Raw genomic sequence first — 21,789 nt, 5'->3', positions numbered from 1 at the left:
ATTGGTTACACAGGGACTGTAGCGGCGGTCTGTGCTCCAGCTGCCTTTCCTGCAGCTCAACCATACACTGGAGCATATTAGTTTGATCCTCCAGCAGCCTCAGCATTGAATCCTGCCTCCTGTCATCATGCTGCCACCACCTATCATCTTCAGCCCTCTCTTCAGCCTGCAACTTACTGTCTTCAGCCCATCACCTCTCCTCGCATTCATGTTGTGCTTTCCTGCACTCTGACATTGTCTACCTCCACGCATTCGTCTGTGCTCTGTCAGTGTGGGAGGACAGCATGAGGTCAGAGAACATTTCATCACAACTGCGTTTTTTTCGCTAGCCTCTGGGAAGGAGAAGATACTGTGATCCTTGAAACACATGCAGCTGGTGGAAAAAAAAAAGGGACAGTGGTTTTAAAAAGACACCTTTTATAGAACAATGGGTACACTCTTTCACGGTAAACCTTGCTGTTAACATTACATACATAGCACATGTGCTTTCGTTACAAGGTCGCATTTTGCCTCCCCCGACCGCGTGGCTAGCCCCTCCTCCCTCCCCCCACCGCGTGGCTAACAGCGGGGAACATTTCTGTTCAGCCACAGGCAAACAGCCCAGCAGGAACAGGCACCTCTGAATATCCCCTTAAGAAAAGCACCCTATTTCAACCAGGTGACCATGAATGATATCACTCTCCTGAGGATAATAAAGAACTGATGTTGTTTGAATAGCAGCAAACATACGCTGCAATGCTTTGTTCTGCAATGATTCCCGACTACGTGCTACCGGCCTGGCATGGTAAAGTGTCCTACCATGGTGGATGGAATAAGGCTGTCCTCCCCAGAAACCTTTTGCAAAGGCTTTGGGAGTACATCCAGGAGAGCTTTATGGAGATGTCCCTGGAGGATTTCCGCTCCTTCCCCAGACACATTAACAGACTTTTCCAGTAGCTGTACTGGCCGCAAATGCCAGGGCAAATTAATCATTAAACACGCTTGCTTTTAAACCATGTATACTATTTAAAAAGGTACACTCACCAGAGGTCCCTTCTCCACCTGGCGGGTCCGGGAGGCAGCCTTGGGTGGGTTTGGAGGGTACTGGCTCCAGGTCCAGGGTCAGAAACAGTTCCTGGCTGTCAGGAAAACTGGTTTCTCCGCTTGCTTGCTGTGAGCTATCTTCAACCTCCTCCTCCTCATCTTCCTCATCCCCCAAACCTGCTTCCGTGTTGCCTCCCACTCCATTGATGGAGTCAAAGCACAGGGTTGGGGTAGCGGTGGCTGAACCCCCTAAAATGGCATGCAGCTCATCATAGAAGTGGCATGTTTGGGGCTCTGACCCGGAGTGGCCGTTTGCCTCTCTGGTTTTCTGGTAGGCTTGCCTCAGCTCCTTAAGTTTCATGCGGCACTGCTTCAGGTCCCTGTTATGGCCTCTGTCCTTCATACCCTGGGAGATTTTTACAAATGTTTTGGCATTTCGAAAACTGGAATGGAGTTCTGATAGCACGGATTCGTTTTCCCATACAGTGATCAGATCCCATACCTCCCGTTTGGTCCATGCTGGAGCTCTTTTGCGATTCTGGGACTCCATCATGGTCACCTCTGCTGATGAGCTCTGCACTCACCTGCAGCTGGCCAAACAGGAAATGAGATTCAAAAGTTCGCGGGCCTTTTCCTGTCTACCTGGCCAGTGCATCTGAGTTGAGAGTGCTGTCCAGAGTGGTCACAATGGAGCACTCTGGGGTAGCTCCCGGAGGCCAATACCATCGAATTGCATCCACCCTACCCCAAATTCGACCCAGCAAGGCCCATTTCAGCACTAAACCCCTTGTCGGGGGTGGAGTAAAGAAATAGATTTTAAGTGCCCTTTAAGTCGAAAAAAAGGGCTTCGTCGTGTGGATGGGTGCAGGGTTAAATTGATTTAATGCTGCTAAATTTGACCTCCTAGTGTAGACCAGGCCTAAGCATCACATGACAGTAACCTGGAGGCCATACTTCCTATAAGAGGGAGCCTACTTAGTCAGCATGAGAGAGACTAGTAGGGAGCAGGAAGGCTTTCTTGTAGTTAAGATAGGTAGGTAATAGGAAATATTGGGGGTTCCTTCTTTAACAATAGGTCAGAAAGGAGGCTCTAGAAGAGCCAAGAAATCCATTGCTGGAGTTCTGATAGCAAGGCACCTAGTGGAAGAGATATGAGAAGCCCTAATATGAGAATGATTGGGGAACCCTTGAGGAGAGCCAAAAGGATGTGCAGGAATTGAGCTGAGCATTGCACTAGTAATTATTTTGGGGAAGTTCTATGACCTGTGTTATACAGGAGATCAGACTACATGATCACAACAGTCTCTTCCGGCCTTGGAATCTATGAATCTATGACTGAAGACTAGAAAGCTGATTTCTTTTGTTGGATTCTATGTTTACCCGGGGAGAGGACAAACTATATGACAGGGTTGGAGGGCTATATTAGGCCTCGTCTACAGTACAGAGTTTTGTTGACAAAAGTTATGTCGACAACCAAAAAGCACTATAATAACATCACTATTGCATGTTCACACTACGCTCCCTCTGTCGGTAGAGTGCATCCACACTTGGTGCTCCAGCAACAACAGAGATAGCAGTGGACTATGGGTAGCTATCCCACAGTGCTATTCACCACCTTATGCCACTAGGACTTGTGGGTTGGTGGAGTGGATCACAGTGCATAATGGTCGTGGGCTCAATGTCCCATGATGCATTGTTTTCTATTCCAGCATTCCATAAGCGTCTGACTGCAGTTCATAGCATTTTTCAGTGGCCCTTGTTTGCTGTCTGCCTGCTAAATCTATGTGAAAGGATGGATCCCACACTTCTCTCTACTGCTCTCTTAAATGTCATTAACACATGGATGGCAGTGCAGTTAATCATAAAGTTCCTAACTAAACAGGATTCAGATTTGCCTGAACTGCTGTGTGACAGGGATAGGAGTAACATACGATTACTTTTGGCATTCACGGAGCAGCTGTACATGGTGGATTGTCTCTTTTGGTCTTGGGAAACTAGCACTGAGTGGTAGGATTGCATCGTTATGCAGGTCTGGGATGACAAGCAGTAGCTCCAGAACTTTTGGATGTGGAAAGCCACCTTCCTGGAACTGTGTGCAGAGCTCACCCCAGCAATGTGGCACCAGGACACCAAAATGAGAGCTGCCCTCTCAGTGGAGAAGTGCACGACGATCACAGTGTGGAAGCTGGCAACTCCAGACTGCTACTGGTTGGTCATGAATCAGTTTGGAATCGGGAAGTCGACAGCCAGGGCTGTGGTAATGCAAGTGTGCAGGGCCATTCACTACATTCTGCTGTGAAGGACCGTGACTCTTGGCAATGTGCGGGAAATAGTGGATGGCTTTGCAGAAATGGGTTTCCCTAACTGCAGAGGGGCAGTAGATGGCACGTATATCCCAATTTTGGCATCAGATCATCTTGCAATGGAGTACATCAATAGAAAGGGATATTTATTGTTCCCATAATATAAGAACTAGGGGCCACCAAATGAAATTAATGGATAGCAGGTTTAAAACAAATAAAAGGAAGTTCTTCTTCACTCAGCGCACAGTCAACCTGTGGAACTCCTTGCCTGAGGAGGTTGTGAAGGCTAGGACTATAACAGGGTTTAAAAGAGAACTGCATAAATTCATGGAGGGTAAGTCCATTAATGGCTATTAGCCAGGATGGGTCAGGAATGGTGTCCCTAGCCTCTATTTGTCAGAGGGTGGAGATGGATGGCAGGAGAGAGATCACTTGATCATTACCTGTTAAGTTCACGCCCTCTGGGGCACCTGGCATTGGCTACTGTCGGTAGACAGAATACTGGGCTGGATGGACCTTTGGTCTGACCCAGTATGGTTGTTCTTATGTTCTTATTTCTCCATACTGTTGCAGGTGCTTGTGTACCACAGTGGGCATTTCATTGACATAAACACTGGATTGTCCGGGAAGGTACATGATGCACGTACTTTCAGGGACACTGGCCTGTACAGAAAGCTGCAAGGGCAGTGGTGGGCAATCTGCAGCCCGCGGGCTGCATGCGGCCCATCAGGGCAAGCTGCTGGCGGGCCACCATACTGTTTGTTTACATTTGCACGGCTGCTCGCAGCTCCCAGTGGCCACGGTTTGCTGTTCCCGGCCAATGGGAGCTGTGGGAAGTGGTGCGGGTCTGTGCAAGGGTGACTTTCTTTCCAGACCAGAAGATTCCAGAAGGGGATGGTGAAATGCCCATAGTGATCCTGGGAGACCCAGGATATCCCTTACTCCCATGGCTCATGAAGCGTTACAAGGGAAATCTGGATAGCAGTAAGGAGTGCTTCAACAATAGGCTGAGTTGGTGCAGAAGGAGCGTGGAATGTGTGTTTGGCAGATTAGAAGCATGCTGGCGATGCCTTTATGGCAGGTTAGACCTCAATGAGGATAATATTCCCATGGTCATAGCTGCCTGTTGTAATTTGCATATTTGTGAAGCTAAGGGTGAAAGGTTTGCTCAGGGGTGGATTGCAGAGGCACACTGCCTGGAAGCTGATTTTGAGCAGCCTGATACCTGGGCTATTAGAGGGAGGACAATTTGACTCAGGGTAGCTTTGAGGGAACACTTTGAGAATGAGAACCAAGAATGTATATTTCTATGCTGCAAACTGCAATGCTTCATTAAATCAAGTTTTGTTAGGAAACACTTGTGATGATTTGTGGTCTAGGATCTCAGTAAGAAAATGATTAAACTGCCTGTGTATGTCTTGCTGCCACCTGCTATCACAATTTGTAGGACACAAATAAAGATCAGTTATCTTTCAGATTCTTTGTTTTTATTAAACAAACTATCAACACACATACAAATGCTTGGTGGGAAAAGAAGGGACCATGGAAGGGCAAACCATCAGAGCTGTGTGTAGGTCCAGCTATCATTTTGAAAGCTGTCAGAGGCAGTAGAATGAATGGAAAACGGAGAAGTTCTGGAAAGTATAAGGGAATGTGTGGGTGGAGGGTTTTTTGGGGGGGGGGCATGAAAAACAATTCTGAATATGCTGCAGGGGATGGTAGACTCACATCTTTACTGACGGCAGCGTTGTGAGGGACTTAAGCATCTCTGTTTGCTCCTCCATTACTTTTATCATCTGCTTAGTGGCATCCTTAACAAAGTTCTGATTTTCTCTTCTGTTCTGCCTTTCAATTTCTCTCCAGTCCCTGTGTTCCCTTTTTTCTGCATCAGAGTATTGCAGGACTTCCCAGAACATGTTCTGCTTCCTCCATCTTCGCCACTTTCTAATCTGGTGGGTGGAAGAGCTCCGCCGGTGTGTAGGAGGTTCCCCAGAAGGCCACATCTGCAGAAACACAAGAAACAATACACAGAAGCATGGTTGTTAGTTCATGGACAGCACTGAATCATTACAGTTTAGAACACCTCTTATAATGTACCAAGCACTTTCTCACTGTCTCTTGGCAAGCACATATCTTGACAAACACCCCAGACATGGTGAGTTTAGCCCAAGGTGCGATGGGGGGTGGTTTTCTATCTGGGTTAAACAGCAATGGTGCTTATGAAAGGGTCATGGTGCAGGCAACTAGGGACAATATTGTAAATTCTCCAACCCTTTTCCATAAGCGGGGGTCACTGAAGCAGATATCTCACTCTTGAGGGTAACCAAGGAAGCAAGGCTACATCTGCTGCACACTTGCGGCTTCCGACCTGGTCCCCATGCTGCTCGCCTGTGTGCCACTTTGGTCCCTGCATAAGTGATTGCAGAGTGGTGCAGGAAAGTGTCATTCAATGAGGGAAGGAACAAAGCAGCTCTGCCAAGGGACGTCTGGCAGAGGATTGCCGAGGACCTCCAGGAAAGTTTCCTAGAGATCTCTCTGAAGGATTCCCCGTAAAATCTCGGTGTGCGTCAACATACAGTTCTGCTGTATTGCTTAGCTGCATAGGGAAATGTGCAGCACACAGAAACACAGCTAGCCTTTTACATTTCTATCCCTTGACCCACTTCCACAGTACTCAAAGCAAATGAAAGCTGGACGTCATATAACCGAGGACCATCAACTCAAAAAAACCCCACTTACCAGGGGTCTCCTCTCCCACTTCTTGCTCACCAGAGTGGGAGTGCCTAGACTGGCTAGCAGGGCTGGCTCTACCCTTTTTGCCGCCCCAAGCAGGACGTCTGAAGACAGAAGCTGCTGCTGAATTGCTGCCGCGGCAACCTGCAGAATAAAGCTGCCACCAAATTGCCGCCGTGGCAGCCTGCAGACTAAATCTGCTGCCGACGAAAGAATTGCCGCTGAGGAAAGAGGCTGCTGCCGAATTGCCGCTGCCATGGAAAGACGAGGCACCGCCCTCATGGCACACGGACTGCCGCCCCTTTCACACTGCCGCCCCAAGCACCTGCTTGGAATGCTGGTGCCTGGAGCCGGCCCTGCTGGCTAGACCACTCCAGAGGGGAGAACAGTTCTTGATTGGCTGGCCCACAGGCCAACCCCATTGTGTGCTCCACATCATCCTCTAACTCTACCTGCTCATCCACGACTTCGTCCTGTGGGTTAGGTTCACTTTCTGCTGCCTCTAGCCCTGACAAAGTGTCCATAGGACTCTTGGTGGCGGAGATGGGGTTACCACTGAGGATAGTGTCCAACTCCTTATAGAATCGGCAGGCCTTCGTTGCAGCACCGGGGTGATGGTTTGCCTCCCTTGCCTTCTGGTACGCTTTCCTCAGCTCCTTTATCTTTGCTCTGCACTGCAGTGTGTCCCAATTGTGCCCATTTTCACACAAACTACAAGAAATCTGCCCATAGGTATCAAAATTTCTACAGCTGGAGCGCAGCTGGGACTGGACAGCCTCCTCTCCCCAAATACTAAGCAGATCCAACAGCTCTGCATTGGTCCAAGTGGGAGACCGCTTCCCATGGTCAGCTGGGAAGATGTGATGTAAGCTCTCCACTCCGAGCAAACAGAAAATGGAATTTCAAAAATTCACAGTGCTTTAAAGTGGGATGGGGAAGTGGTTGTTTACTGGACTGCAGGGCAGCGGAGTTTGAACTGGTGACCATAGTGCTCAGGATGGGCATTGTGGGACATCTCCTGGAGGCCATTTACAGTGTCAGAACTAAGCACAGTGTTTACACTGGCACTTCGTTGATGAAACATTGCCGCAAAAAACCCCATATCTCTTGTAGAGGTGGTTTTATTTTGTTGCCAAAACTTAAGAGTTTTGTTGCCAAAAGTGCCTTTGCAGTATGTATACCTCCACTGTTTTGCTGCCAAAAGCTGCCTTTTGCTGACAAAACTCTGTAGTGTACAAAAGGTCTTAGAAGCAGGAGACAGAAGAGTCTTGTGTTGGAAGAGGGGAAACTGAAACACAGAGCATAAGGTACCAAGGTGATTGTGTCAATCTCCCAGATACGAATGTATAGATAAATTACAATCGGAGAAAAATATTATTTTTTCCCTCAGGCCATTCTGTTAGAGATCAGAAGACTCTATAGAAATTAAACTGCAATTTTAGAGCTTAATCCAAAGTTTGTTGAAGTCTAAGGGAAAGGGAAAGACTACCATGGACTTCACTGGACTTTGAATTAGGCCCCTAGAGAAAATTACTGCCTGGTGATAAATACAGGTGAACCAATGTCTTTGACACAGAGTTCAAATATAATTAGTTTTCCTCACTGGGATGTTATTTTCACGAGGTCTCCAGAAAATAGGAATTATATTATATTACTCCATAGTCCTTCACGTTGACAGTGTCCAATGTCAAATGTCAATGATGCAGTTTTCAATGAGAATTTCACCTGTGTAAGGACTGCCACAAACATAAGGCTGCTTATCTCTATTTGGAGAAAGGACCCTCATCCACTGTAAATCACTGATTGGAAAGAGGAAAGATCATCCTAATTTGATGTTCTGTTTTTTGAAAATTATTTACTTGATACTTATAAAGGTGTTATAGGGTCACAGTTACTGTGTGGGTGTGGGAAATGGTGCAAGACACACTGTACAGGAGTTGCAATCTAACAAAATCCATCCCATTTGACACCTGTATGGGAAATGTTTGCACAGCAAAGTAACTTCTACTTAGCTAGCTAAAGCAGAATCAACTTTAGTTTTGTTTTATTATTTTTACAGTTTTATAAAGAGGTATACAGGTGACAAGACGACAAGCAGAGTGCTATTAGTTTGGTGGTGAACACCTCAAATTTTGCGGGTCAGGAGACATAAAATAAACTTCTGTAATTGGAGGGCAGTTTTCAGACAAAGTGTTACTGTATTTTTATATGGCACTTCACAATGTACAAAACAGACTGAAAGTCCAATATGAGGAACTTTCAGTCTAAGGATCTATCTGGCAAAAGTGCCGAGCACTGATTTTCTACTGATGGGGATCACTTCATCATAGGGAAATGCAATCACCTCTGAGGCAAAACCTAAGTCACTGTTGCATACAGCAATGCTACATGACAGCCTAAGGTCAGAAGTTATGAATGCCATATCCAATTGAAATTCAGGAGGGTGGCTCAGTTACAGTAGGCTTCAGAACTACCCACAATGGAATTTGGCCTGGAGAAAGAGGTAACATTCTAACTTATATGATTTCTATTTAAGTACCGATCCACTGTTGTGCGTAATCTAACAATAGTTAAAAGCATCAGTCTAAAACATAGAAGTTTAGTCATCATGCATAGTGAAGACCCTTCAGAGAAAACATATTCTTAGTGGCCCTTCCAGTCTAAAGAGGGTGCTCTAACTCAGTGGTTCTCAACCAAGGGTACACGTACCCCTGGGGATATGCAGAGGTCTTCCAGGGGGTACATTAACTCATCCAGATATTTGCCTAGTTTTACAACAGGCTACATAAAAAACACTAGTGAAGTCAGTACAAACTAAAATTTCATACAGACAATGACTTGTTTATACTGCTCTATATACTATACATTGAAATGTAAGTACAATATTTATATTCCAATTGTTTTATTTTATAATTATATGGTAAAAATTAGACAGTAAGCAATGTTTCAATAATAGTGTACTGTGGCACTTTTATATTTTTATGTCTGATTTTGTAAGCAAGTAATTTTTAAGTGAGGTGAAATTTGGGGGTATGCAAAACAAATCAGACTCCTGAAAGGGGTACAATAGTCTGGAAAGGTGGAGAGCCATTGCTCTAACTTGTGTCAGTGCTGATTGCAACTGCAGTGATATTTCAGTAGGGTCACATATTCAAAACTGGCTGCCTAAATTGCACTAATTGAATTTACACTCACACTGCAATTGGAAAACCTCAACTTGTATGGAAAAACAATACAGGTAATTCTAATGGAAATGTCACATGGAGGATTTTCAAATGAAACCTAGGTTTTGGAACAAACCAACATCTACCGCTGCCTAGTGGATCTTGGGAAGACAGAGACCAGGAGGTGAATTCTAATAGATGTGTTCAAAGTCAGGGGCCCACGTGTCTGATGCAGGGATTCTGTGAATGAAATTCAGAGCCAATTTTGACTACTGCAGCAATCAGGAATGGATTTTTATACCAAACTCTAAAAATGACACCATCTGCCTGTAGCACAGTGCCCAGTACCACCACTGTAAGGCACTCCACACCATTGACCCCACTAAGCAGTGGGCCATACTAGAAAAGCTATGTAACTATTTGGGGTGATTTTTTTTTTTGTTAACGAACAGTCACAAGCTATGTGCTGCTGCAGGCACTTACACTTCTATATAGTTCCTAGCTTTCATCCATTGATTTTGAGACTGAGGAACTTTCAGTCTAAGGATCTATCAGTAAAAGATGTAAAAGGGCAACTGCCCTCCAAGGACATACAGTTCTCAGATACCATGGTGATAAGTGCAGCATAAGTTTCCTGTGTAGACAAGCCCTCAGCACACTTGATTGCCAGTTCTCCCATCCACGTACTGACCCTTAGCAGCACTGCTTAGCTTCGGAGCTCATCCTGCTAACGTAAGGGCTCTAAGCCCCGCCTCGCCTGGAGGCCAAAGGGCAGTGTCTGTGTCGTAATTGGCGGGCGGGATCTGTCAGTCAGTCACCGTACCGAAAGCCAGAAGGCCGGCGTGCGCCACTCGCAGCTGCCGCAGTTTGATTCCACGTCTCGGCTCCTCCCTCTCCCGCTCCGGGCCGGGAGCTCCCGCCCCTTCCTCAGCGGGGACGACACGTGGCCCGGCCGGAAGCGTCCCCATCGGGTAAGGGGGGCGCGTCTTAGTGAAACCCCGTATGCTGGGGGGCGCAGCTGATTGGGGGGGGGGGGGGTAAATGCGCCAGAGAGGTGGGGGGCGCACGTGCAGCCCCTTTCCCCGGTGATGGGGGGTAAATGCCCCAGGGGTGTGGAGTCACAGGTCCTGCCCCTGTCCCTGGTGATGGGGAGAAGAGGGATAAATGGCCCAAGGGGGCTGGGGAGTCACAGATCCAACCACTTTCCCTGTTGATGTGGAGAAAGTGGGAGTGGGGGCACAGGTCCTGCCCACTGCCCTGCCCTGTTTCTTCTGGTGATGGGGAGAAGGAGAGTGTTAATTCTTTGGTGCTCTCGCATTTCATTTCCTTGCCTGCAGGGTGACTGGAAGGTGTACGTTGTAGGTGAAGAGGAAAGGACTGGAATGCTAGATTGCTGGGTGTTCCCTCTTCCATGATGTTGTCATTTATTTATCTTGGCCTGTTTGTTTAGGGCCAGATCTTTATCTATGTGATCTCTGAGGCATTTGGCTACATAAGAAGTAATCTCACTTTTGGTCACAACTGGGTGGGTATGCATGTCAGAGTACATTTTGAGGCCAGGTGGAAATTTAGCTCTTCGCTATGTGTTTCAGTTTCCCTATCTCTAGAATTGGTATTGTAGAGAATTTCAAGATGCTTAAATGAAAGGTGCTGTGGAAGTATAGTACTTCTCATAACTCAAGCCTGACCCCAGATGTACAGTACCCTCTTTCTTAACTTGTGTAAAATTGATTTTAAACATTAACTTTAATAATTTTTAAAAATATCACAGTAGTTTTGGGCTCTCATAGACTTTAAGGTCAGAAGGGACTATTCATGATCAACAAGTCTGACCTCTTGCACTTTCCAGGCCACAGAACCTCACCCATCCACTCCTGTAATAGACCTGTACCCTCTGGCTGAGTTACTGAAGCCCTCAATCATGATCTTTTTCTCTTTCACATGCATAGATTTGCACTAATATTATGCATTTAGTGTAAATAAAATCAGTCTCTTCTCTGGGAGCATACTCTCCCTGTCCCAAATCATAGTTTCTTTCTCCACAAATTATTCACCTCAAAAATTGCTAGGGTAGCCTTGGCATAGGAGGTTGTATCTGGCTTATTAGTCCCCGCTGGCAGTGATTATGATGTGATAAGTAGGATACTATAGTTTTCCGCTGGTAGCATCAGTAGTATAGGCTGTGGACACCAGGCACTTTTGCCACTGTGTCATCTAACCATTGTGATCACCTGAAATTGCACTGGTGGCAAATGATGGAGATTAAATTGCCTGCTGTAGATAAGGCATAAAAGTGGCTGCTGATCTGGAGAATAGAAACTGGTACAACCTGGGACTTACATCTGGCCAGCTAGCAGCTGAAAAGTAAATGGGATACAAGAAACCTAACTTTGAAAGGAACAGTTCAAATTTTTTTTTTAATAATACTGAGCCCTTATGGCATTTTTCATCAGTAGCTCTCAAAGTGTTTTACAAACAGTAAGTCTTATTAACCCAGTTTTACTGATAACCTTTCTCTCAGCTCAGATTGCCAAAGGGTGCAATCCACAAAACAACTTAGGTGCCTAAACTCCAGAGTTAGGCACCTAAGTCCCTGTGTATGGCACCAGTGCAGTCCATGAAGCTCCTAAATGGCTGCTGCATAACCCTGTAGGTGCCAAAACTCACTGTGAACCTAACTTTGCCCTGTAAAAATTCCAGAGACACCTAAGTTTTAGAGCCTGGGTCGTGCCCTCTGCTGCCCCACTGCAGGCATCTGGATGTCTGTTTCCCATCTAAGCCCAGAGTGATTTTAGAAAATGGAAAGATAGACTTTCAGCCACCTAAGTTGCGTGTAGGGCCTGATCCAGTAGGTGGCCTTCAGTGCCTACTGAATCAGGTCCCATCCTAAATCTTGCTGGAGGTGGTGGTGGTGCTGCCCACCTTCTAACATTTAGTCTTGTGGATAGAGCACTTGCCTAGGTTGTAGAAGACCCAGGTTCAATTCCCCTCTCTGCCAGAAGGGGAAAAAGGATTTGAACAGGGGTCTCCCATCCCTCAGGAGAGTGCTCTAACCATTGAGCTATGAGATATTTTTATATGGGGCTCTCTTGGTCTCTCCTTTTTGAAGCTGCTCCACTGTGGATAAATAATGAGTGATTGGAGCAAGGGGTTTGAAGCTGGTCCCCTACCTCCCATGTGGGTGCCCTAACCACTAGATTATATTCCCATCCCCATTATATTCGTTATTCCCATTCTTTTTTATTCCCATTCTCGTTATTCCTATTCTCTCTTGTCCCATCACCACCTCCTCCTCTGGCCATTTTTTGTGTAATGAGGCAGGTACCTAACTCATTCCCACAAGAAGTGGTGTAGGTGCCTAAACTGACTGACTCCAGGTGGCAGGTTCCAGTTCTCAAGCAAAGATAGGTGCCTTCCTGCAGCCTGGACTCGGGCCAATCTCTGTGAGAGGGATGGCATTTAGCACACACCCCTGTCATCGGCATTTCCCATGGGCTAGCTTAGGCAGCTCCACACCCTGCATGCTGGCTTTTGTGGATCACATGCTAAGGTGCTTAGCTCTCCCTATTCATTGCATAGGGAGCCTAGGTGCCTTACTCAGCTTTGTGGGTGGAAGTGTGGATCCTAGGCACCTTTAAAGTTAGGCGCTCTGACAGTCAGTGTTTCAATGCTGAGTCTCTTTGTGGAGCTCATCCTAAGTGATTTGGATAGTAAAGCCAAGAATGAGACTTGGTTGTCCTGTCCTCCCCTGTGCTGTGCCCTATCCATTGCCTCCCTTAACAGTAAATTTAAGTTTGTTTTGAAATGAAGAGATCAGTCAGATTATCCCTCAGTGTATGGAAGTGTTGTTTAAATTCTTGGGATTTCCAATGACAAGATTGGTTCATTCTTTTTCTATAGACTCAAATGAGATAATTTGACCCTTCCTCTACACCTTCAGTGACCAAGCCAGCTGAAAGATGGCATAACTATGTTTAAATTATTGGGTTCTTCTCAGACAGTCTCACTGGAAAAAATCACTATAATCTACAAAAAGGAACACTCCTGTGTCATTGTTTTGTGAAAGTATTGCTGTTCACAGATACACACAATAGCATAGGTCAGGGATGGGCAGACTTTTTGGCCTGAGGGCCACATCTGGGTGGGGAAATTGCATGCAGGGCCATGAATGTAGGGCTGGGGAAGGGGGTTGAGGTGTGGGAGGGGGTGCAGTGTGCAGGAAGGGGCTCAGGGCAAGGGGTTGAGGTGGAGGAGGGGTGTGGCATATATGAGGGGGCTCAGGGCAGGGGGTTGGAGTGCAGGAGAGGGTTCAGAGCAGGGATGCAGGGTGCATAAAGAAGTATGGGCTGGATGAATGCACTATAAGGTGGGTAGAAAGATGGCTAGATTGTCAGGCTCAACAGGTAATGATCAATGGCTCCATGTCTAGTTGGCAGCCAGTATCAAGCAGAGTGCCCCAAGGGTCGGTCCTGGGGCTGGTTTTGTTCAATATCTTCATAAATGATTTGGAGGATGGTGTGGATTGCACCCTCAGCAAGTTTGCAGATGACACTAAACTGGGAGGAGAGGTAGATACGCTGGAGGGTAGGGATAGGATACAGAGGGCCCTAGACAAATTGGAGGATTGGGCCAAAAGAAATCTGATGAGGTTCAACAAGGACAAGTGCAGAGTCCTGCACTTAGGACGGAAGAATCCCATGCACCGCTACAGACTAGGGTCCGAATGGCTAGGCAGCAGTTCTGCAGAAAAGGACCTAGGGGTTACAGTGGACGAGAAGCTGGATATGAGTCAACAGTGTGCCCTTGTTGCCAGGAAGGCCAATGGCATTTTGGGCTGTATAAGTAGGGTCATTGCCAGCAGATTGAGGGAAGTGATCGTTCCCCTCTATTCGACATTGGTGAGGTCTCATCTGGAGTACTGTGTCCAGTTTTGGGCCCCACACTACAAGAAGGATGTGGAAAAATTGGAAAGCATCCAGCGGAGGGCAACAAAAATGATTAGGGGACTGGAACACATGACTTATGAGGAGAGGCTGAGGGAACTGGGATTGTTTAGTCTACGGAAGAGGAGAATGAGGGGGGATTTGATAGCTGCTTTCAACTACCTGAAAGGTGGTCCCAAAGAGGATGGATCTAGACTATTCTCAGTGGTAGTGGATGACAGGACAAGGAGTAATGGTCTCAAGTTGCAGTGGGGGAGATTTAGGTTGGATATTAGGAAAAACTTTTTCACTAGGAGGGTGGTGAAGGACTGGAATGCGTTACCTAGGGAGGTGGTGGACTCTCCTTCCTTAGAAGTTTTTAAGGTCAGGCTTGACAAAGCCCTGGCTGGGATGATTTAGTTGGGGATTGGTCCTACTTTGAGCAGGGGGTTGGAGTAGATGACCTCCTAAGGTCCCTTCCAACCCTGATATTCTATGATTCTGTGATGGATGTGGAGTGTGGGAGGGGGCTCAGGGCAGGGGGTTGAGGTGCAGGAGGGGTGCAGCAGGGGGTTGGGGTGCGGCAGGGGGTTGGGGTGCAGGAGGGGTTCAGGGTGCAGCAGGGGGCTCAGGGCAGGGGGTTGGGGTGCAGGAGGGATTTGGCATCCAGCCCGGCGCCACTTACCTTGAGCGGCTCCAGGGAGGCAGTGGGGAGCAGCTAGATTGAGATAGACTCCCTGCCTTCCCTGGCCCCGCGCTGCTCCCAGAAGTGGCTGGCACCACGTCCCTGCGGCCCCTGGGGAAGCGGGGGACAGAGGGCTCTGTGGGCTGCCTTCGCCTGCGGGTACCTCCCCTGAAGATCTCATTGGCTGCGGTTCCCCGTTCCAGGCCAGTGGGAGCTGTGGGGGGCAGTGCTTGCAGGTGAGGGCAGCGCATGGAGCCCTCTGCGCCCTCCCCACCCCCAGGGGATGCAGGGACGTGGTACCAGCTGCTTCCAGGAGTGGCGCTAGGCCCGCGGCGCCATGGGGGTGGCAATCCCACAGGCTGGATCCAAAGCCCCGATGGGCCGGATCCAGCCTGCGGGCCGTAGTTTGCCCACCCCTGTCATCGGCAGTAGCAATACTAGCTTCCCCACACTGCCTTGATAATCTGCCTCAGTACTGATATGGAGGAACCAGAGTCCGGATCCACAAAGGGACTTAGGTATTCTGATGCTGAGCATAGTAACATTTAACTTTTAGGTGCATTGAAAAATCACTGGAATCCACAAAACCCGAGTTACTTGCCTAGCCTCCCTATGCAATGTGTGGGGAGAGGTAGGTACTAGAGAATGGAATCTGCAAAAGCCAGTAAGTTACATGGGGAGCTGCCTAGGCTAGCCAATAGAAAATGCTGATGTAAAGGGTATGTCCTAAGCCTTGCCCCTCTCACAGAATTAAGTGTGACATCTGGGCTGTGGGGAAATGCTCAGGTTGCGATCCACAGCTGGAAACCTCTCTGCGGCTAAGCCATTTCTTGTTAGCCAGGTGGCATTCTCACTCAATGCAGAACAACTGGGTGGGGGAAGAAGAAGCCTCCTTTATAAATCTTAGTCTGGTGGTTAGGGTACTCAACTGGGGTGTGATAGATTATCTAGCTAATGAGAGGGAAAAATTTGAACAGGGGTTTCCCGCTTTGCAGGTGAATGCTCTAATCACTGGAATGTAGAGTGATTCTCACTCTCTGTGCCCCAATTAATATTTAAGGATTTAATTAAAATAGAATGAGACACCCACATCAGAATATCCCTTAGTCCAGTGGTTGAAACAATCATCTAAGAGTTTGAAGATCCCTGTTCAAACCCCTTCTCATTGGGCAGAAGGGGAATTGAACTGGGGTCTCTCTCCTGCCAGGGTGTGTACCCTAACCAATGGGCTAAAGATTAGACAGGGGAGGAGGCAGCACTGCCTCCCTTTATATCTTATCCAGAGTTGAGGATCATGCTGGGGCTTAGGCATGTGATAGGCATCCAGATGCCTGCCTGAAGCAGCTGTAGAATGCCCAAAGGTAGCTACTTAGGCACATAGAGGATTTTTACAGTGAAAACATAGGTGTCGAGTGACTTTGTGCACCTACAGGATTAGGCAGCAACCAAGTGAGGGTTTTGTGAGGGATCACAGTGGTTCTTAAATCTGAGATTTAGGCACCTAAGTCCGTTTGTGGATCTGGTTGCAACACTATTGGTGAGAGAATAGTTTACTTTACTCACCAATTTTGTTTGCTTACATGTTATAGTTTTGGGGGTTAAAGTCTGGTAGTTGTTGTGAAGTGGGTGACTGTTCACCTTGAGCGAGGCTGAAACTACCATCTCATTTCACAGAAACTATAAAGCTACCGTTGGATGGTTCTGATTTCTGGTCATTACCAACCTAAACTAAACTTTGAATTGTTAACCTCGAACTGAAAGGCTCTGTGCCCCATTTACAATCACATGTACCTTCCAATTCTTAAAGTTTTGCATCAAATAACATGTCATTGGGCTTTAAAACATCTTTTTAGTGCCGGAGAAAAGTCACTTGTTTGCTACTTAACACTCCTTATTAGAAACCCAGACATCTCTACACTGGTAGATCTCTAAAAGACCTTGCCTGGTGGATTTCATATCCCATTTATACATGTCTGGCTGACCTTAAAAATTAAGTGAGATAGGACCTTGGCCAGTTGAAATTTAGCTCTTTAATTCTTATTCTCCCAACAAAATCATTGTTTTCTGCCACTATTACATTGCCCAACTGCCCTCCAAGGGCTTACAGTTCTCAGGTACCAGGGTGATGAGTGCAGTATAAATTGCTGTATAGTTGCCATCTTTCATCCACTCGTGTTGAGACTGTGGCTATATCTACACTAGAGACCTTACAGTGTCACAGCTATACTGATGCATCTGCGCCATTGTAAGATCTCTCATGTAGCTGCTCTATGCCTTCGGGAGAGAGCTCTCCTGTCGAAATAATTAAACCACTTGTAACGAGTGATGGTAGTTATGTCAGCGGGAGGAGCTCAGTATCACTTATCTCGGCAAAATTTATGTTGCTCGGAGGTGGGAGGGGGTTTCACATCCCTGAGCAACATAAGTTTTGCTGACATAAGTGGTAGTATAGACGGCCTGTGCTGTGTTTTATGTCTTCTATTTTGTGTCACGAATCCTCCCTGAATTTTGGATGAAAATCTTGAAGTGCTTAAAAGAGACAAAATGAAACAGCAGTGAATTTACCACATGTCCTGTAAAAATGATTGTGGAGATTACAATGGAGCGGGACAAACTATTTTAGGGAAAATATGAAGATCAATGTTAATAGCTAAAAAGGAAACTGTGAATTAATTATGCTTTGAAACCGTATTTTTAGCAGGTCCTAAAGTTTAAAACTTTTTTTTTAAAGTAGGTTACATTTTAATCAAACAAAAATGGTTTTGAAGAAGAAGAAAGAAATTCAAGTTGATGCATTTGTTCTTGAGTGCCAAGAGCTTGAAACACTTCAGTGTAAGTATTATTTTTTCCCTAAATTAATTTGTGCAATTTGTCTGTTTGTAGAATTACCTGAATACCTACTAAAATTTATTTTTTTGTTTTTATTTTTTTAAATTATTTGTCCCTGAGAATAACTTTTTTTTTTTTTAAAAGGCTTTTTAGCTTGACAGGCTTCAAAGGAGTCGTATTCCATCCTCCTTCTGAAGAATCTTGGCTGTTACTCAAGGGTGTGAATGGATGATTTAAAGTATGAATGGACCTTTTAGGACTATGGTAAAGATGCAGAGGGTTCCTAGAAAGAAAAACACACAGGAGACTTTAAATAACTGCAAAATAAGGCATTCATGTATTTCTCATGATTCTTGGATTTTCCAGGGCCAATTTGATTTGAAGAGGTAGTTCAGATACTTTTAAAATGTTGTACATTTGGTGATCAAATGTGATACAAATTTTCAGCAGTCTTTGTAAAAGGCATTAGTAATAAAGACAAATATGTTTATATTTATTGAGTATTTTGACTTTGTAGCTTACAATTAGGAACACAGGAATTAACACATGGATCTGAGGTCCATGTAGTCTAATATCTTGTTGGCAGTAGTGGCCAAAAGCAGATGCTTCTAAGGAAGGTTAAAAACAGCACAGTAATCAAATATGGGATGATCTGCTTCTGACATTAGGTTCCATCCTGATCGTAGGGTATGTCTATACTGTAGTTCAACATCCGCAGCTGACCTGTATCAGTTGACTTGGGCTTGCAGGGCTCAGGCTGCGAGGCTGTAAAATTGCAGTGTAGATCTCCAGCTGGAGTCCAAATGACTGCATTGTTAGAATGGCTTGAGCCCTGAAGCATGTGGTTTAATATCACTTCCAAAAATTTTATCTTATTACAATAATTCTGGATAGTCTTATTGTCCATGTACATGTCCAGTCCCTTTTTGAATCTTGCCAAGTTTTTGGCCTTAATGACAGTTCTGTTTTTGGATCAATTAAAGTAGAGTGAGAGAAACTTGAACACCTCCCTCCTGCTGCCATATCACTCTTGTGTTCTGGAAAGGAAATCTGCTGCTAGCAGGTCCTTTAGTCCTTAGGTCTGGGCTGCTGCTTCTTGTCCTCTCCCCAAAACCCTTGTGTAAAACATGACACACTGTTGGCCTTAGGGACACGGGGAACAGGCAGCCCACCAAAATGAGTCCGAGATGAATGTTTTCTCCTGTATTTGGCACTGTGTCCCTGACCCAGCACACAGAAGTGGCTAGGTGCTGTGGTCTACCTATGCAGTTCTCTTTATAGGATTGATGCCTACATACTCTAATCTTAGAAGCTCTACAGTTGGCCCTTTTCTGAGTCACTCCAAGTGACTTTTTAAAAATGAGGTCTGAACTGGCTTTTCTGTTTCCTTTTGCTTTTTTTCTTTGCTTTGGGTTTTGTCTGGTTGAACTTCCCATTTAGCATGGGTTTTCCCTTTTTCAGCATGATTTTTAATTTTCTTACAAAAATTACGTGAATATGAAAATTGTGCGTAAGTGTGTGTTTTCAGGATCACTTCCTTATATTCTGCAGAAGTATGTGTAGGAGTACATTCTTATATCCCAGGGGTGGGCAAACATTTTGGCCCGAGGGCTACATTGGGGTTGCAAAACTATATGGAGGGCTGGGTATGGAAGGCTGTGCCTCCCCAAACAGCCTGGCCTGCACCCCCTATCCACCCCCTCCCACTTCCCACCCCCTGACTGCCCCTCTCAGAACCTCCAAACCATCCAAAGCCCCCCACTCCTTGTCCCCTGACTGCCCCCTCCTGGGACCCTCCTCCTATAACTGCCCCCGGGGACCCCACCCCGTATCCAACCCCCCCTGCTCCCTGTCCCCTGACAGCCCCGACCCCTATCCACACCCCCGGCAGGCCCCCCGGGACACCCATACCTGTCCAAGCCCCCCTGTTCCCTGTCCCCTGACCGGCCCCCCCCCCCCCCGAACATCTGCCCAATCCAACCACCCCCTGACCCCTATCCACATCCCCTCCCCTAACCGCCCCCAGCGACCCCACCCCCATCCAATCCCCCTGTCCCCTGACTGCCCCTTGGGACCCCCTGCCCCTTATCCAACCTCCCTGCCCCCTTGCCATGCCGCTCAGAGTGTCAGGAGCTCGCAGCCAGGCCGCCCGCGCCGCCTGGCAGGAGCGGCAGGCTAGAGCGCTGGTGGACCAGAGTGCTGGTGGTGCAGCACACTGAGGCTGCGGGGGAGGGGGGACAGCAAGGGAGGGGCCCGACCGGGAGCGTCCTCAGCCGGGAGCTCAGGGGCCAGCCAGGATGGTCCCGTGGGCCATAGTTTGCCCACCTCTGTTATATCCACACAGATTCTTTTGCAGAATAATAATGGGCTGATTTTGGCTTTAATGTTTATCTACTATTTTCATATAAGTGCAGTCATTTTTGCTCTGTGAAGAACTTGGCTAAGGTCTATACAATGTATTGAACATGTAATCTTATAAGTGTAAAGTATTGGTATGATGATGAAAGGCTTGAGAAAGAGACGGATTAAGTGTAGGGGGAAAAGTATAAAACAATAGTGATATGTTACAAATATGATATAATTATGAATTGTTTACTGGTTCAGAAAATCAATTTTCTATTTATTATGTGGTTCCCGATTAAAAAGAACTTCTTTTCCCAAATAAAATGTAGCATTTGCAGATGCTGAAGACCAAAATCTGGCTTCTCTGCTGTTGCACTGTGTACAGCTGTCTGATGGTATCCATCAAATCTACTGTATCAAACAGGTAAGACTTCGCTAATGTTAACTAATGGTAAATTGTAACTGCTAATTTATCATGATACCTGAGATAATTTTCTAGGCACCTAGTAGCAAGAGCTATTTTTAATGTACCCTTGTCTTGTATGTTTTAAACATTATTAGGATCAGTTTAAAAGAGCAGTCCGTATTTCTCTAAATGTATTAAAAGTTTAGTCTGTTTTTTCAGAAATGCTCACAGACTTCAGTGGGAGCTGGAGGTGCTCAGCGCCTCTGAAATCAGATTATGTGAGGTGTCTGCCAACAGAAAAAAAACACAGAACAGGAAAAAAATTTGAACCTTTATTCTGACAGTTGAAATTTAGTGGCAGAAACAGAAACTTGTAAAGTAAATTCTTTTAAATTTGGCAAAATGAAATTTTGGATAAAGGAGAATTTCATTTCTTTTATGTATGAGTACATAAACAAAAGTTTAACCTCTGTATGGTTTTTAATTTGTTGATCACAGATTGTGACATTATTGAAGAAGATGGATAGAAACTCTGCGTGTAGTCCCATGATTAAATGCTGTTTGGATATTGTTGGAGTGATGTATTTTTCACTGGGTGCAAAGAATCCCTTGAAAAAGGTGTTGGCAAGGTAACAAATTGGATAGTAAATAAAAGCCCCTTTTTTGTTTTTCAAAAATAGTACAATTTTAGCTAAGTAGGAATGTCTGCTGCCGCAGAATATTTCACTTAACTTTCAAGTACTTTATTGTATTATAGTTCCATTACTGACATTCATTATTATTGTAATAAGGACATGCGTTGTCCTTCTTTCTGCCTTAAAATTAGCTGGCTTCTGTAGAAATGATAGATTTATGTTGGTTGATGAATATGATTTATTTATTAAGTAAATTTGATTTATGGTCTGGAGGTATTCTCCATGACTAAAAATGATAGAATGTGAAACATAAAGAAGTAACATACATGTGACTTTATATTATTAAAATATAACTTACTTATTTCCACAGTCAAAGATGAATCTTAGTATCTGTGTTCCATCTAGGTACAAAGAATTTTATTATGATAGCTGCTATGGTGGCACATGCTCTTGCTTAGATATTGTGGAGATACTGTTGTATGGTTTCCATTAATTTTACACCTTTAATACGTTTGGTTTGGGATCCTGTATTTAAGTGTCTTAATTTCATACACCCCAAAACATAAGCAGTAAGAAATTCTGTGCTCTAGCATACAATATAAAGCTTCAGTTGTGCAGTGTATTCTGTGCTGGTGCCCCTCCTGTAGCTGCGCAAAACTCCATTGACTTGAAGTCATTGGGAGCCTGTATGGCATGGGAACTTATATGCATGCAGCTAGTTGCAGGATTAGAGCCTGAGGCCTTGA

At 45.7% G+C, this 21,789-nt stretch overlaps 1 protein-coding gene across 1 annotated transcript in view; it reads left to right on the top strand.

Annotated features, from left to right (window-relative positions):
• The first annotated feature begins 10,087 nt into the window (after positions 1 to 10,087).
• Positions 10,088 to 21,789, top strand: part of THADA (THADA armadillo repeat containing) — a 307,383-nt gene continuing 295,681 nt past the window's right edge. The window contains exons 1-4 of the mRNA XM_074949353.1: positions 10,088 to 10,194; positions 17,562 to 17,662; positions 20,332 to 20,426; positions 20,907 to 21,037. Coding sequence (XP_074805454.1) covers positions 17,587 to 17,662; positions 20,332 to 20,426; positions 20,907 to 21,037 — 302 coding nt within the window. The 5' untranslated portion in view covers positions 10,088 to 10,194; positions 17,562 to 17,586. The remainder of the gene's footprint in view (positions 10,195 to 17,561; positions 17,663 to 20,331; positions 20,427 to 20,906; positions 21,038 to 21,789) is intronic.

This window comes from Natator depressus, chromosome 3 (assembly GCF_965152275.1).
Source record: "Natator depressus isolate rNatDep1 chromosome 3, rNatDep2.hap1, whole genome shotgun sequence".
In the NCBI taxonomy this organism is placed as follows: Eukaryota; Metazoa; Chordata; order Testudines; family Cheloniidae; genus Natator; species Natator depressus.
This window is presented reverse-complemented; position numbering and strand designations above follow the sequence as displayed.